The sequence below is a fragment of the Neopsephotus bourkii genome, unplaced genomic scaffold, assembly GCF_033783945.1.
Source record: "Neopsephotus bourkii isolate Nb327-2 ecotype Australia unplaced genomic scaffold, CSIRO-AGI_Nbou_v1 NB_272, whole genome shotgun sequence".
Classification (NCBI taxonomy): domain Eukaryota; kingdom Metazoa; phylum Chordata; class Aves; order Psittaciformes; family Psittacidae; genus Neopsephotus; species Neopsephotus bourkii.
In genome coordinates, this window is record NW_026900781.1 from 13,273,253 (window position 1) to 13,288,928 (window position 15,676).

Consider the following 15,676-nt stretch of genomic DNA (forward strand, 5'->3'; position numbering starts at 1 on the left):
GATGGTTGTTTAAGGGTTTATACTGAAAACATTCATACTAACTGGAAAGGAAGCTTAGGCAAGAGGGAAATCGTAACCCTTCACCACTGTGTCTCCACTTTTAAACCTCCCTGACCACTGCCACTGCTTTTCATCCATAGCTAGCTAAGGCTTTTGAATGCTTGCTCATCTTACCCACAAAGCATTTTGTACAACAATTTTCATGCCATTAAATGGCCGTGCTGCAAACTGGTCAAGGAAAGCAGTAAAAAAAGTCTGTACAAGAATCGGACAAAGCAGGAAAGGCATCACAACAGATGAAGCTGTGGACAGAAATGGAAGGCTGCAGGAATGCAGGTGCGTGAAAAAGAGGTTCAGGACTCAGCTTGGGAGTTTTCTCCATAAGCCATAGCACTTGCATGAATTCTCTGTTTTTGCAGCATCTGGTAATGAGAAAGGAAGAGATTATCTGGCTGCCTCTGTGGCGCTCATCTTGCCAAGAAAATCCCCACCCTATAAGAGAAATCCTTGCTAACATGATCAAGATGTGCATACTTTCAGTGCAATAAACAGAACCAAGCTCTGCCTTGGTCAGAGAAACATTTCAGAGGGTGGTCCTCAAGCTCTCCTTAAGTAACAGTTTAAAACAGAAAATTAATCTAAAATCAGACCAACAAAGTATCCCTAAATTATACTCTTCAGCAGGGAATCACACCTTTCCATTGCTTTTTGAAGGTTTAAGGCAGAAAAGCAATGTTTATTACTTCTGCTATGAAAAGAAGTTTTTCAGTATTTTTCCTTTTCCTGGGGTGAAAGTGATACTGTCTCTTTGTGCATCAATGCACAGATTGCCCTCCCTTCCTCAGATGTTTTAGATGTCAAAGCCCAACAGTGCTTGTGCTGAAGTTCACCCAAGGCACTTCACACCCACTTTGTCAGATATTCAGGACTGAGAAGGAGAAAGTTTATAATCCACAGCATGAGACTTACATCCAGACAGGTATCTCATCTGTCAGTAGCACAGACCTGAATATCTTAAAAAAAAATAAAAAAAATCAAGGCTTCAGAAGGTAAATATTTTTATGGAGAGATAAAGGTTCTGTAAGGTAATTTGTACAACATCACACACTGGGTAGAGACCATGGCAGACCACTCAGGAAACTCAGTTCTCTTGGCACGTCTGGCAGTACAGATTGTGCTTCCCAGGGAATGCTAGGAGATGAGAAGCATTTTACCTTTTTAAATCAAAACAAACCCTCTGAACACCTTTCCCTGGCCCAGACCCATTTCTGCTGACAGATGCGAACACTGGAAAAGAAAAGGGAAGACGTTTCCTGTAGGAAATTCCAAACTTAAAACTCTGACATTGTGCACTAATCTTGTTTTCCTTCCCAGTTACCCTTTTTGCTGCAGTCACAGAAGCACCAGCATGGACAAGCCATTTGCAAGCCAAGACAGTAAAGGGGTAGGCAACAAGGAGGAAAAGGTCCATCTAAGCCAATTGCTTCTATTATCATCACAAGTGAGGGAGGCTGCTATGCTGCTAAAATGCCAGAATGGGTAAGCTCTGCTCATCTCCTGTGACGGTACATGACACTGCTAGCATTCATAGAAGAGTGAAAACATTTGCCCTGTACCGCTCAAAAGCTTCACAACATCAAAGCTGCAGAGGGGAAAAAAAATCCCCTAGCCTGAATCAGACATTTTATACTGTTATTCAGTATATTTTTTTAAATCCAGTTCTTAGCAGCACACTTTTAGCAAACTTTCGGAAATCTACCCCCAGTCCTGGCTTTAGCCTGTTCCTGTTTTGGCATCACACAAAAAGAAAGGAAAGCTGCCTACAGCTTTGTAGCTCAGTTTAAGAAGATGAATCAGATAATCAACTAGATTGGAAAAGACCTTTAAGATCATAAAGTCTAACCATTACACCACGACTGCCAAGTCTACCACTAAACCATGTCACTAAGGACTATATGGTTTTTAAGCATTTCCAAGGGGATGATTCCACGACTTCCTTGGGCAGCCTGTTCAAATGCCCAAGCACCTTTTAGGTGAAAAAAATGTTCTTAATATCCAATCCAAACCTGCCCTGGTGCAGCCTGAGGCCATTATCTCGTGTCCTATGGCTTGCTACTTGGGAAAAGAGACCAGACACCCCCTCAATGCATCCTCCTTTCAGGCAGCTGGAGACAGTGATAACATCCCCCCTGAGCCTTCTCTTCTCCAGATTAAATAACACCAGTTTCCTCAGTCAATCCTCATTAGACTTGTGCTCCGGACCCTTCACCAGCTTCATTGCCCTTCTCTGGACCCGCTCCAGCACCTCAGTATGTCTCTTGGAGTGAGTGGCCCAGAACCGAACACGGTATTTGAGGTGCAGCCTCACCAGTGCTGACTACAGGGGATTACCTCCCTGGTCCTGCTGGCCACACTCGTGCTGATGCAGAAATGAGTTGCAGTGGGAAAAATTCAGGTTCTCTCTCATTGTCAAAATTGCACTAAACTACATCCTAGAACTACAATCTGATTTTTGTAGAATTTTTACACAACTTACTTCTCTCTTTGCTTTCAAAGATGCCAGTAGCTTTCTGAAACTTACTTAAGGGTTTCTTTCCTTTCCAAGTACATAGATGGGAGTTTCAACCTGGGACCTATAAATAGCATTTTTTTTGGCCTAATTTTGCAACTTCCTATAAAAAAAAAAAAAGCTTTTTACAAGTTTTCACTTCTGAAGTTCATACAATCTCTAATGTACAATAGATTGACAAGTCATCCACAAGACAATAAGAGCTGCTCGTTAAACGTTCTTGCCACGTGAACAGGCTATGAATTTAACCACTTAGAAATGTGCCAGATAATTGCAATTATTACAGTAGCAACTATGCTAAGTTTTAATGCTTTGACTGCACTTTTATGTAAAGTCTCAACTGAAACAGTAAATTAACATCAGAATAACTGCTGATAATTAATTTACGCTAAAGGTGGTACCCTACGCAGACTTGAATGTGGACAGGTATGCAACAGTGTGGTTAAAGTAAAAAATAATCAAGGTACAAAAATACTCTAAAGGTCCTTTAAAGCAAATGAAGGCTGAAATGTCATACTGGTTTCCAGAACCAAAACCCTGTCTTAGTAACCCTAACCCTTTTGAAAGATATCTTTTAAGCTAAATTACAAATTCCTCAGAACATTACTGCTCAAGTCGAGTTAAGAGCTTATTTAGAAACCATCTCAACCACCAACCCAATTCTCCAACTCCCAACACTGTGCACCCCAGGAAATTTAACCAGAGGTTTATGACAGAATGAACAACAGGATAAAACCAGGGGTTTTGCAATACTCTTAACTGGGGGAGGAGCTGTGACAGTGAGATCACCACTACTTTTGCTTCTCCACTACTCAAAAATTCAGGAACTATACAGTCTTTGCGTCACAGTTAGGATACAAAATAAAACCCCACAATACTCAATCTCACTGTCTGTTATGTATGGGTTGAGCACTCAGAAATCCCATGACTATATGTGGAAGCACAGGGCTGCAAAGAACACTGACACCAAGCAGGGCAAGCCCATCCACCATCCCCAGACTATGCTACATCCCGTATTTCAATCACAGCCACTTTACAGGATACATTCATATCCAGGAAGAAGGATTATGAAGACTCTAAAGAAACAGCAGCATAAAAATAAGAATCCAGAAAGCAAATCAAGTGGCAACAGAAACAAAATTAGTGGCAAACATTTAAAAAGCGTAAAAAAAAAAAATCACAAAGCAAGGACAGGGGAATAACTGAGTTATTCTTACAGCCTTATGCACAGATTTTGTTTTGTTTGACAGGTATAAATAAGTTCTAGCCTCTGACTGAAAGGGGAAAAAAGCTTTCACACTCCATCAAACAAGTCCAAGAAATATGTATTTAAAGCAACTGCCACTAACCCATCTCAGTGTATGTAGTAGAAAATAGCATGTGCTTTACTTTACAGCTAGATTTCAAGAAGTAGGTGTTCAGCAGGAGCTTGGTGGGGAAAAAGAAGCAACCATATAAGGCAATAAAACCAGAATAAAAAGAATGTGTTTTGGTGAGTTGGGCCGACATCTGTTCTTACCACACAAGGCTTGGCAACTTTCAAATGAGGGAAACCTCAGATTACCCTTTCAGCCAGGAAGTAACACATAAAGCAAGACTCCTCACATGCAAGTGATGATCAAGTTTCTTTATGTATTTACCTGTCCGCTTTCAAAAGCAGGTTAGACGGCAGTTCAGGAAGCTGGTTGTGCTGCACGTCCAGGACCTCCACTTGCGTTCGCTCGAGCCGATCTGGTAGCCTTCCTAACATGTTATGTCCTGCCAGCAGCTTCCGCAAGCTACTATTGTAAAACAACCTGAGAGAAACGAAAACCACCAAAAATGAGAAAAATCTAAACCAGAGAGTTGCTTTGAGAATTTAAGTGCAATATCACAGTTCACTACAAGGAAGTGATTCAGCCAACTGATTAGCAGATATGGTATTAATTACGCACAGATCCAAGAATATCTTCCCACTCTCCACCAACTTCTTGAAAAGGTTGTTCAGAAACAGGGAAAAGGAGGTTTAAGAATGATTCATGAGTGAAAGCAGTGAGAAAGGGTTATCTCATTGCACTGTATAAAACATGATTATAGAAGCATGACAGCAAAGGATATAACTGGCTAACAAAAGCTGCATAAAACTGCACATTTTGGGTGATATCCTCCTAGCTAATGGAAGAACTGAAGGAGTGTGGGTGAAATCACCAGTCACCCCACAAGCTCCATAGTGCTGTGCTCATCATGTGCTGACTCATAATCCAATGCAATTCCCCACCCCCAATTTTCCTTTTCTGTTAATACCAGACTAACATAAAGCCTCCTTTCCAGTTCCACAGCAAATGAAATTTATCTAATCGGCTTTACTTTCTTGAGCTTTTACAAGCAATAGATGACCTGTAGCCCCATCCCCCTGCTCCATTTTTTTTTGGGGGGGTGGGTGGACACGACTGGGGGAGAAGACGACAATGTAAAAAGACAAGAACAAACAGCTGTTTTGATCAAATACTAAAAATAAGATCATACTATAAGCAATGTCATAAGGAGTTTAAAATCTGCACCTAAAGACCTCAAAGACAGAGCAACTCTTGAATTTGAATGGGAACCACTTTCAGCAAATTAAGCCACCTGTCTTACATTGCCACTACTTAACTGTTTAATCTGGCAGCCTGTGCATCAGGCTGACCTGCTTCAAAGACTCTCAAATTACTCAGCATTAAAGCAAAATCTTCCCTGTTACAATGACCCAAATACACACAAAGAGCCTCCCTGATCCTTCCTTATGATACATCAGGTCATTGGATTATTGTGCCAAAATAATCAAGTAAGTATTTTCCCCTTGACAGATACAGTCATATTCCCGTATCTGTGTGCCAGTGTTAACAGTTATCTCAGTTAGCTGGATTGCCTGCATTATGACCATGGACACAAGTCAAAAGCCAGCTGTATCATTCCAGAGCTCAACACAGGGTGAAAAGGCTTAACCATATCGTGGTAAGTATACCTATTACGTTTTGTCATTTCACCATTTTTGTTTCACCCCACTTTTACTTGTAAAAATCTCTTTCAGTTACAGATTTGCCTTTTTATTCTATTGCTTTTCCTAACCAAGACTGGCCAGTATCATCAACACCAAGCATTATGAGAAAAACCAGAACTGGTTGACAATGTCTCCAAAAAAACATTACCTATTTGGAGTTTCTTTTGAGCAGGTGGGGGCAGTGCCATTTAAAACAAGCAAAGTTCAAATCATGGCCAAAACCTTAACGATTAGCTTTTCCATAAAACGTTATTTTATAAATAATACAGACGAATTAAGCACGTCTTTAGGGATTTGTCTGTTTGTTTTCTCTTTTCCAAGTAACGCAAGCACCAAAGGAACTGGGCTGCCTGAAGAAATCGGAACCACACATTTAACTAAGCAAGCACCTGATGAGCCTGGGACACCTAGTTCTCAAGCTGGATGGGGAACCAGGATGCTGGGATTGCTCTTCCCTACGGGCAGCTTTCCCACTTGCCCAACTCCCACTGGAAGCTTTGGCGGGATTAGAAGTTCTGAGGACAAGCACATCACTCAGTATCAGCATCTTCTGAGAAAACATGGGTTGGTGAAAGCATTCAACCAATTCCTTTAGTAAGCAACTGTTCAAAGCAACAAAATGTTGAATACAGACAGATCTTAAAAAAAAACAACCAAACAACAAAACCCACACAAAAAGGAACAAAAATACATACAGACAGCTGTTCATTGGTAACAGAAAGGTCATTCTGTCAGCTCCTAACTGAAGCATTTCAGTTTTCTTTGGAGGAATCCTTGACAAAATCAGTTTTATGACACTGAATTTCTCCTGCATAGCTAAAGTAGCCTTTTGTTATTTTTCAGTACTTTTAAAGCAGAAATGACTGCATTACAGACTGGTTTACGTTGTTCCCATTTCTTTCATTGAGATAAAGATTACTACGTGGTCCTCTATCTCAACTGCTTCAACTCTTTGTCTTCAAGGATTGTTTTTCTGTTTCAAGAGGCAAATGCACAGAGCATCAACTGTAGTTTGTTTAGATTAGGTGCAACCTTCAGCCTTCGAGGAAACTACTTGTCAGTCAAGGCTTGAACTTGTGGTTAGAGTTGCAGGCATCCTCCTAGGAGAGTCCTGCGCACTCACTCCACAGGTTTTCAGAATGCTATTCTGTGTGGAAGGAAAAGCACATGGCAGTGCACGTAAACACACTTACTGGGCGCTAGTATTTACCTGACACTCAACAGTAAGTCCATACACCTGAGCCATTTGCATTTGAATCCTGACCCAGGTTTCCCTAAAGTTTTACAGACATTCAAAGACTATGTTTTGAACCAGGCTTTAAAATTGAGTTATTAGGAGCTAAGCTATCTAGACACATACTACAAAGAAGAGCTTTCCAAGATAAGCAATTTCCTGAGGTTAATGATAAGATGGCAGGAGAGACAAGTGGGATGTTGACTGTACATCATTTCAGCTAATCATTAATCTCCCAAAGATATCCGGTGTGCCTTGACAGTCCTTGCTGTTATGAAGTGCAAATGAAAGGCAAATGAACTTTTGCCCCCCCCTCCGAGTAGGCACAGTTTCACTTTGTGAAAGAGGGATTAATAGTCTGCATGTTAGCCTGTTAGTTTACTTGGTAAATCTCCTCACATCCTTTTCTGTCCACATTTCTGAAATCTATTCTCTCCTCATTTCTGACACTAAAACTGCCGGTTTGCACTATATGGCCCATTCACCTGACCTAGACAAAACTATCCTTTTTGGTTTCTGATGCTCTTCTGTGCTGTACAGCTCTTTAAGGAAAATATGTAATATCACATAACTAGCTGTCTACAGTCTTCAGTGGCTCTGCACATCTCCACATAATTTCTCCCTTTGTGCCTAGTATGTTCTCCTTTTGCAATATCTCTTTTGAAGCATACAGAGCAGCCAAGAATGACAGCTGGCATTCTCTTCCAGTGAAATCAGAGACTTGAAAGTTCTCAATACCAGCACCTGACCAGTATGCTCCCTGGAACAGGTCTCTATAGAAAATAATAAAAAAAAAACCAACAAAAACCTTAATAAAAGCCATTCATTATTTAAAGTCGCTCTTTTCCTTCCTGTTCACTTGCTTTCCTATTATTTGTATTTATCCATTTTAAGTTCAGACTCCCGGAAAAGAGATCGTCTTCATAGTGAATGCGATTGCTCTACTTGCAGGAGTTTGCTTGCTTGATGAGGCTTTATCCTCTCAACCCTTTATCCCTCAAATAGCACTGTGAACTGGAGTCTCTAGGCTACAGTTAAACTGAATTACAAGTTCTGGATCTCTGTCATGCAAAGATACGGCTGTAAATATTTAATATTCAGTATTAAAAATGAAGGGTTTCCTGCCTGAAGAGCCACATAAACAGCTTCTGAACTTCCACATGGAGTTCAAAGACACCGCTTTCTTTGCATGAAAGTAAAAGAAGAAAGGCTGGGTGGAAGCTTGAGGCATGATGGCACCCCAAAAGGTAAAAATAAAATCAAACAAAAGATAAAACAGCCTGACAGTCACTGGAACAAGCTAAACACTGAATCAGCAATTATTTCTGAATTGTTTATCCTGTTCCACATTGTGCAACTGGTCTGCAAGACTCACCGGGCAGGTAGCTCACGTATCTGATTATGGCCAACATCCAACACTTCCAGTTTCCTGCTGTCACACACCCACTCAGGCAGGTTTTCCAGGTGATTCCTATGAATAAACAACAAAGAGGTGTAACTAAACGATAATCAAGATGTAAAGGCTATTAATAATACAGCCTCAAGAGAGATTCAGATACCTGTAGGAAATAAATCTGCTATGTAGTATGTTTCCTATGAGACTATTATCATCCCTACTTCTCTGAGGGCACTACCAGTGCAGCGAGGTCGAGTGAGGAGGCAATACAGCTAACAGAATTATCTCCCTAGATGTGCAGCCACAAAGAAAATGGAAAAAGCTGCTTCCAAATTACTGGGGAAGAAATATTCAGAATATCAAGAGTACTGAGGCTGAAGAAATCTCTCCATGGAGATACTTCTCAGAAGATATTCATATTCATGCCCTACACAGTTGAAACACACCTCTTCGATCCCCCATAAATTCAGGCCTGAAAACGCTTCTACCATTCTTCAGCTGTCTCACTGAATAGAGCAAAATCTTCTTTGTGTGTATCTTTGGTTTTCCTTTTCTCACATTAGTCTTCACAAAACTAACCCTTCTGTAAATTAAGTTCTTAAAGGCAAGTTTTTCCACACACAGCTAGGCACAGTGGGGCACCCATGTATCCTGCCATAAAGACAAAAACTAGCAGCCAAAATGCATGGAAGAGATTATGTGCATGTGTATTTATGTAATTGCTACTTGAGTTACCATACACAGATGCAAAACTGGGCATGCAATAATATCCAGGCACTCACAGACTTAAAGTTTGGAAATAGGACTGTTAACACAGCATGAAAATAGATCAATGTTCATGATCATTCATGTACTTTCATCCTATAGTTTATTTATGAAATAGCCTTTAACCAAAATATGTGATAGCAACCCAACCCCTCTTATCCTTGGATAACTTCATTTTTGATCTCAGATTTCCCTAATTTCAAGTGAGCCAAGAAGCTGAAGACACTCTGCCCGTTTAGTTAGCATGCCATCACTGAACTGAGGCACAAAAAGGGGTTTGTGATCAAAATCATGCATTCTGCACCTATTTCATTTACAGCTAAATGGAGACCATAGTTTTACAAAGAATGTTTTTCAATAAACCACATTTAGTCACACCTGTATGTTACATTTAGGGGCACAATGCAAATAACTAACTCATGGTTGATGAAACTTAGAAGTTGATGGCCACTTGCCCAGGTTAACTCACTAATTGTTACAATCACTCTCAACAGCTTAAGAGTGCATTAAGCATGCTTTTTAGTTAATAAGGTTATCCCTTCAATGTGCAGATGAGTAATTTCTTAAATAAGACAGACATTAAGCACATGTATAAAGTATTTTACTGATTTGTAAAAGAAACTAGAACACCCCTTTTACCATTTCTTTCCTTATCCTATCTCCCTTGTTACGGTGGGATTTACGGATGCATTCAAATGGCAACTGCAGATGTTCCCACAGCAGCCACAGTGCAAAAAACAACCATGAGCTGCAGGAGCTGCTGAACTGAGAAATAAACTCACACCATCACCTCTGCTGGGCTTGTGACATGTCAGATATATCCAGAAAGGAACTTCTGCACATGTCTCTCATTGGTGCACATTTGAATCATTATGTTATATCTCTATAAGATAAGAAATCATTAAATTAGGGAAATTTTAACTGTAAAGGCATGTTTTAGTACCACAAAAATAGAAAAGTAAATCTGTAAAAAGGAAAGAGGCAAGAACTGCCCAGCAGAAAAGAGCCCATCCTAACTCTGAAAATCATTCTTGTATCTCAAGGCCTGTCATTTTTCCATAAGCCTAATTTGATGTATATTTAACAGGTCCAAGAAAAAGCACAGCCTTACCTAGAAATATCCATATAAGCCAGGCAATTAGGAACTGGATACACATCAAGGTGAGCAAGTTCTAGGAGAAAAAAAAAATATTAAAAAATGGTTATAAAGATTTGCACGTAAATGGCTGTTCCACGTGAGTTACTTTAAGCAGCTAACACACAGAGATTTCAGAATAAGTCAGTAACCTAAAAAAACTTCTGTGGATTTGGACATTTGTGAACTGAATTTTTGCTCTTTATTATGTCTGATCACATCTGCTATATTATGCTGTACTTGCTATGACACACTGCATAACTATCAGTGAGGAGAAACCAGAGGATTTTAAAAGTTGCGTGGCAAATTCTCATTTTTCCTTTTTTGTACCAAGAGCTGTACCTTCATCTCTGCCACCCTCTGCCCAGAATAGTCAGTCACAAACCTGCTCCAATTTTTTCACTGGTCACTGAAAATGGCACAGGCATAGGAAGGGAGACTTCCCACTCTGGAACAGCAAGCTACAGAATACCAGAGAGTCCTCCAGGTCATGGAGATTACACAGGCCTTGGCATGCCTGTGGATTTCCTGGTTTCAGGAAGCCTTATAGTCCTTTCGTATCACCTCAACGAGTGCTAGCAATGTTATAATTTGGTTGCTTTAGGAGTATTTAATATCCTAAGGTTTTTAGGTAGCCATTGCTTGGCATTAAGGTTGAAACAAAACCAGCAGAAATTTATTTAAGCCTACAGGAAATCCACTGATGTGAAAGTGTAAGAAGCATATCTGTTCCTTCGGAATATGAGACTAAAACAAGGTGGCTGAGGATGAAAAGAGAGGACAGCCAGGAGGAACAGCAAGACCAAATAGGCAGCTGATTGCAAGATACGAGTTGACTTGGGTTCTCAGCCCTAACTGCACAGCACGTGCTCAGATTATATTAACTTCTCTCAGATACAAAGATCCTGGCATAAATACTTAATGAAGGCACAGGATTGAATATCATTAAGATATCAGCCTTTTAAAGGCAGTTCAGAATGTTCATCAAATTCACAGCTCTCTGAGCCTGCATTTTGTTTATTTCATACCAAACTAGTCCAAAAAATAATAATGGTAGTGAAAATTGAGGTTTTTAAGTAATAGCAGCTTAGTAGTAGCAGCTTCCAGAGACAGATCAAACAAATCCCATTCATGGAACACGAGTTATTCAAGTGGAAAAGCCTGTATTACTCTTATTATAAAATACAAATGAAGTTACTCAGCTTTTGTAGCTGTCTGGCCAGAGTAAGCATCTAGAGGCAATAGCAAAAATATATGTTGTTTTAGCTTGTCTCACAAATGGCTACTTTGAAAATTCTCAACTCCAGGGAGAAGCAATAAATTCTTTATTTACCTTAGTAAAGCAACATATTAATACAACACAAAGATTGACAACCTCAAGACCCCTCCTGGCTGATACAGAGAAGAATTTCAGCCCAAATGCTGAGTTTTTCAGTTTTCAGACATTCAAATCAGTAGCTCAATGTTATTTGAAAGTCACTTCTGAAAGTCAGAAATGACACAGCACACGTGAAACCCTTTTATCCAAGTGTCATGTCCAGAGCCTCCCAATTCCTCCTGATTACATCGGGAGCATCCTACAGAGAACCAGATACAAATAATCAGATGATAACACCAGAGCTGCCCTGAAAATGCACTTACCATTTGAGGAAGCATACAGTGCTTTGAGAAAATATCCACTGATTTTGAGAGTTACCAGTTGATTTCGTTCACAGTGTAACACTTCGACGTTGTTAAAAACTGTTGCATCCAGCTCCCCAAGTCTGTTGTCTCTGAGATCCAGCTGGGTCACATGATGCAGAAAATCTACTTCACCAGCCTCCAATCTCCTAATTGAATTCAATCTTGCAGACAAAAAAAGGGAGACAAAGTTGCATGGCAGGCTCCTGCTGACAAACCAATGCTCACTTTACATGTAGCTGCATGGGATTAAACTAGCATGTCTCCAGGTTCATCATCAAGGTTGATTTAAATATTTTCCCCTTCGTTACGGTACTTTAAAAGCAGGATGGATCCACTCACTTTATCCATCATGACAAAGGAATGATGACATCAAGTTCCTTTTTAAACTACTTTGAAAACTACTGATAAAAAGCTCTGCGAGGTTGTGTATTACTGTGTCTATAAAAATAAAAGACGATCTGGCTGTTATTTGTGCCCAATAGTTTGGAAAAGAACAAAATCTCTACAGTTCCTGCTGGCCTATCATGAGCATCTGCTGGAACAGCCTGGCAGATACGAGTAACCCACAGATATCACAGTCTCTTGTCTTACTGAAAAGCCAAATTGAGATTTATGAATTCCCATATATTTGCCTCCCGCATCACCATGTTCCACAGCAAGCAAATTCAGAGACCTGAAAATGGGCACAGAAAGAAAACAAAGCAAAAACCCAAGACAAGTGGGTCTGTCAAATAAAGAGAACAGGTTTTATCACATCTTCACTGCAGCGCACTGACATTGCCAATACTCAGCAACTTTTGAAGTTTCAACTGAAGGATATTATCTATAACCCTGCAATGTTTGAGACTGCAGAGCACTCCGAAGTTATCAGTTTCAAATTCCCAGCTCTGACTAAAGTCAGTATAGTAACTTCTCCTGGCCCATTAAGCCTCCCTAGTGAGGAGAAGGGCAAATATCTACAGTTCTACTGTTGCTCTTGCTTTCAAAGAGTTTCCCTTTGTGCAACATTTTCCAGGTAAAAGAAAATAGGTACTATTTCCCCTGTAATGCCACAGCCTACTTTTTCCATTTTCAATTTACCAACAGTGCTTCCTTCTGATTTCACTTAAGCAAAGCCCTTCACTGTGCAGGAAGTACAGTTTATGAACACCTTTGATGTTTACTATTCCAGGCAGTGTTACCAAAAATCACTGTCCACTGCTCAGCAGACAATGAGAGGGCTGAAACTACACAGCTGTAACTCAAGGCCACACTGCTGGAGCTCAGCCACAGCATCCCTACTCTGAATCCACTTCATCTGCCTTTAGCATTTATAAAAACACAGGCATATTTTAACCCACCATAACGTTTCAGAATTCATCCATTTTAGCAGTTTTCTTAACTTACACTGCCCCTTCCTTGATGGCCAAGTCTGACAGCTACATAGCAGTACAATACATTAAATATTTGCTTGAACAGCTTAATTAAACAGTTCCAAAATTCGTAACTATTTCGACCTCATGGACCAGGCTCTGAACTGTGCCTTGCTCAGCTGATTGCAGAAGACCGTAAGAATAAAGAACCACCTCATATCAGAGCCATTTGTAGTAAAGATCTGTTTAGGCTCTGTGAGGGCATCAATAAAATAATATTACCCATGGTGGACTAGGCTTCTTAACATACCAAGAAATATTAAAGTATCTACATTTTTGTCCTTCAACCTTCACTGTCCTTTCCTTCATCTCATGCATCTGTAACATTTCAGACAAAGGCTTTTTAGGCCAGGGATTATCATTTACATTATATTAACACTGCAGCAACAAGAACTGCAGGAATCACCAGTGTCCTATGCGGTCTTGTTTGATCTTTCAGTATAAATATTAATTTAATATTAATTAATATTAAATATTAATTTTATTTTCCTGTGTATTGATCCCCCTAACTATTACCTTATCATTAAAGAAGAGTGCTAACTGAGAGCAAGTGCTGTCAGTTGCATAGTACCACCAGAAACACAGTCCCATGGATTAGCCCAAGAGATCCGCACCAAGGGGTTGTTCTGCCAGCCAAGGAGAAACTGTTTCAACACCAACAACTGACATCCACTTATTCTTCCCCTTTTCCAAATACCTACCTTAGATCCACATGTTTAATATGAGGCATCCTTTTTAACACCTGTAGGTTCAGGGTATCCATGCAGTTTCCTGACATACAGAGCTTGTCCATGGCAGTCAGCTTCTCCAGCACCCCTGGAATGTCAGTGAACTCATTGAAGGACAGACTCACGTAGCTGAGCTGACGCATATGCTCCAACTCATCAGGAAGGGACTGGAGAAAGTTGCCATCTAGCAAAAATGTCTGCAAGCTATCAAAAACAGGGGAGAAGAAGGGAGAGTGAAGTGAGTGACCTGATAAATTACATTTCTTTCCTATGAATACACAAATCTGCTGAAGTTAGTGTGACAAAAATATACAAAAGGGCAGAAGAAAGAAAATTTTTAAGGAATAACACTCTAACATCTGCTACAGAAGATATAGACCAAATAATTAAAAAGCCTTGGCAACTATTACATGGGCTGCATGAAGACACTTTTATCTTCAAACATAGGATCATAGAATGGTTTGGGCTGGAAGGAACTTTAGGGATCATCTAGTTCCAACCCCCTGCCATGGGCAGGGACACCTTCCACCAGACCATGTTGCTCCAAGCCTAGTCCAACCTGGCCTTGAACACTGCCAGAGATGGGGCAGCCACAGCTTTTTGGGGTGATCTGCGCCAGTGCCTCACCCTCTTCATAAATCCTTTAATCTAAATCTATCCTCTTTCAGTTTAAAATCAAAATTGGCCTATCATTACTTACTCTGACAAAAAGTCCCTCTTCAGCTTTCTTCTAGGCCCCCTTTAGGTACTGGAAGGAACTCCAGAACTGCAACTTGTGTGACCGCTGAAGCAGATAAGCAAGGAATTTTAAAGATTTTCTTCACCAAGTAGGTGACCCTTGCGTCAAATGCTGGGGACTGGAAGAGCTTTGACGCACAAAGTGTGCTTCCCATCCATCCACAGCTCACAACTGCTTCCATACAGATCTACAAGCCAATCTGCTCTAACAAAACCCAGTAAGTTCAAACTGTTTCTCATAGCAAGACTATGTACAGAGTTTCATGAAACTGCTTGTTGCCTTTATTATAAGGCTGTCTACCTGAGGTTTTAATAAAGTACTTACTTGTGCATCTCGCCTACAACTGCTGGAACACTTCTGAGGGCATTGCAGGACACGTTGAGCTCAGTCAGGGTTGGGATGCCGCAGACTGCCAGTGGGAACTCTCCTAAATTATTATTGGAAAGGTTAAGGCTCTTCAACTTGGTGAATCTACAGTGAGATAAAAAAAAATAAATAAATAAAGGAGACAAATAAGTGGAGCATAAACCACCCCAAGTTACCTTGCAATAATTAATACAAGGTAAGATTCGTTATGTAAATGCAAGTCCCATGCATTTTTAGTTTATGCACTCCGAACAATCAAGGAAACTATTAGACACTCAAGTTCAACACCAGTAGCAAGAGTTCACCCACATTAGCCTGGCATAGAGAAACAGGCCCCCCTGAACAACACACTAAATGCATTTCCTGTGAGAGTAACCAAGAACCAAACCCTTGCCACCCTTATGATACATACAGTTTCTTCTGCAGCATCTCATCCCGTAGTAAAGCATTATTAATTTTGTGAACACATTTCTTGCCAGTAAGACTACCCTACTGGCACTGGTTACAAGGTGCAGGAAATTCTGAACTACAAATTTTGTGGTGCAGCTCAGCTCCATTTATGTGAGTAGATACTGCCTTTCAACCAGAAATTCTTATTAGAACAGCCTGGTTTGCATATAGCCAGGAAAT

At 40.3% G+C, this 15,676-nt stretch overlaps 1 protein-coding gene across 1 annotated transcript in view; it reads right to left on the reverse strand.

Moving 5' to 3' along the window:
* The window catches only part of PHLPP1 (PH domain and leucine rich repeat protein phosphatase 1), a 140,425-nt gene that overhangs the window by 22,634 nt on the left and 102,115 nt on the right, over positions 1-15,676 (reverse strand). The window contains exons 5-10 of the mRNA XM_061346649.1: positions 15,005-15,151; positions 13,915-14,145; positions 11,760-11,962; positions 10,095-10,155; positions 8,198-8,293; positions 4,210-4,365 (exon numbers count right to left, since the gene is read on the reverse strand). Of these exons, the coding sequence (XP_061202633.1) occupies positions 4,210-4,365; positions 8,198-8,293; positions 10,095-10,155; positions 11,760-11,962; positions 13,915-14,145; positions 15,005-15,151 (894 nt within the window). The remainder of the gene's footprint in view (positions 1-4,209; positions 4,366-8,197; positions 8,294-10,094; positions 10,156-11,759; positions 11,963-13,914; positions 14,146-15,004; positions 15,152-15,676) is intronic.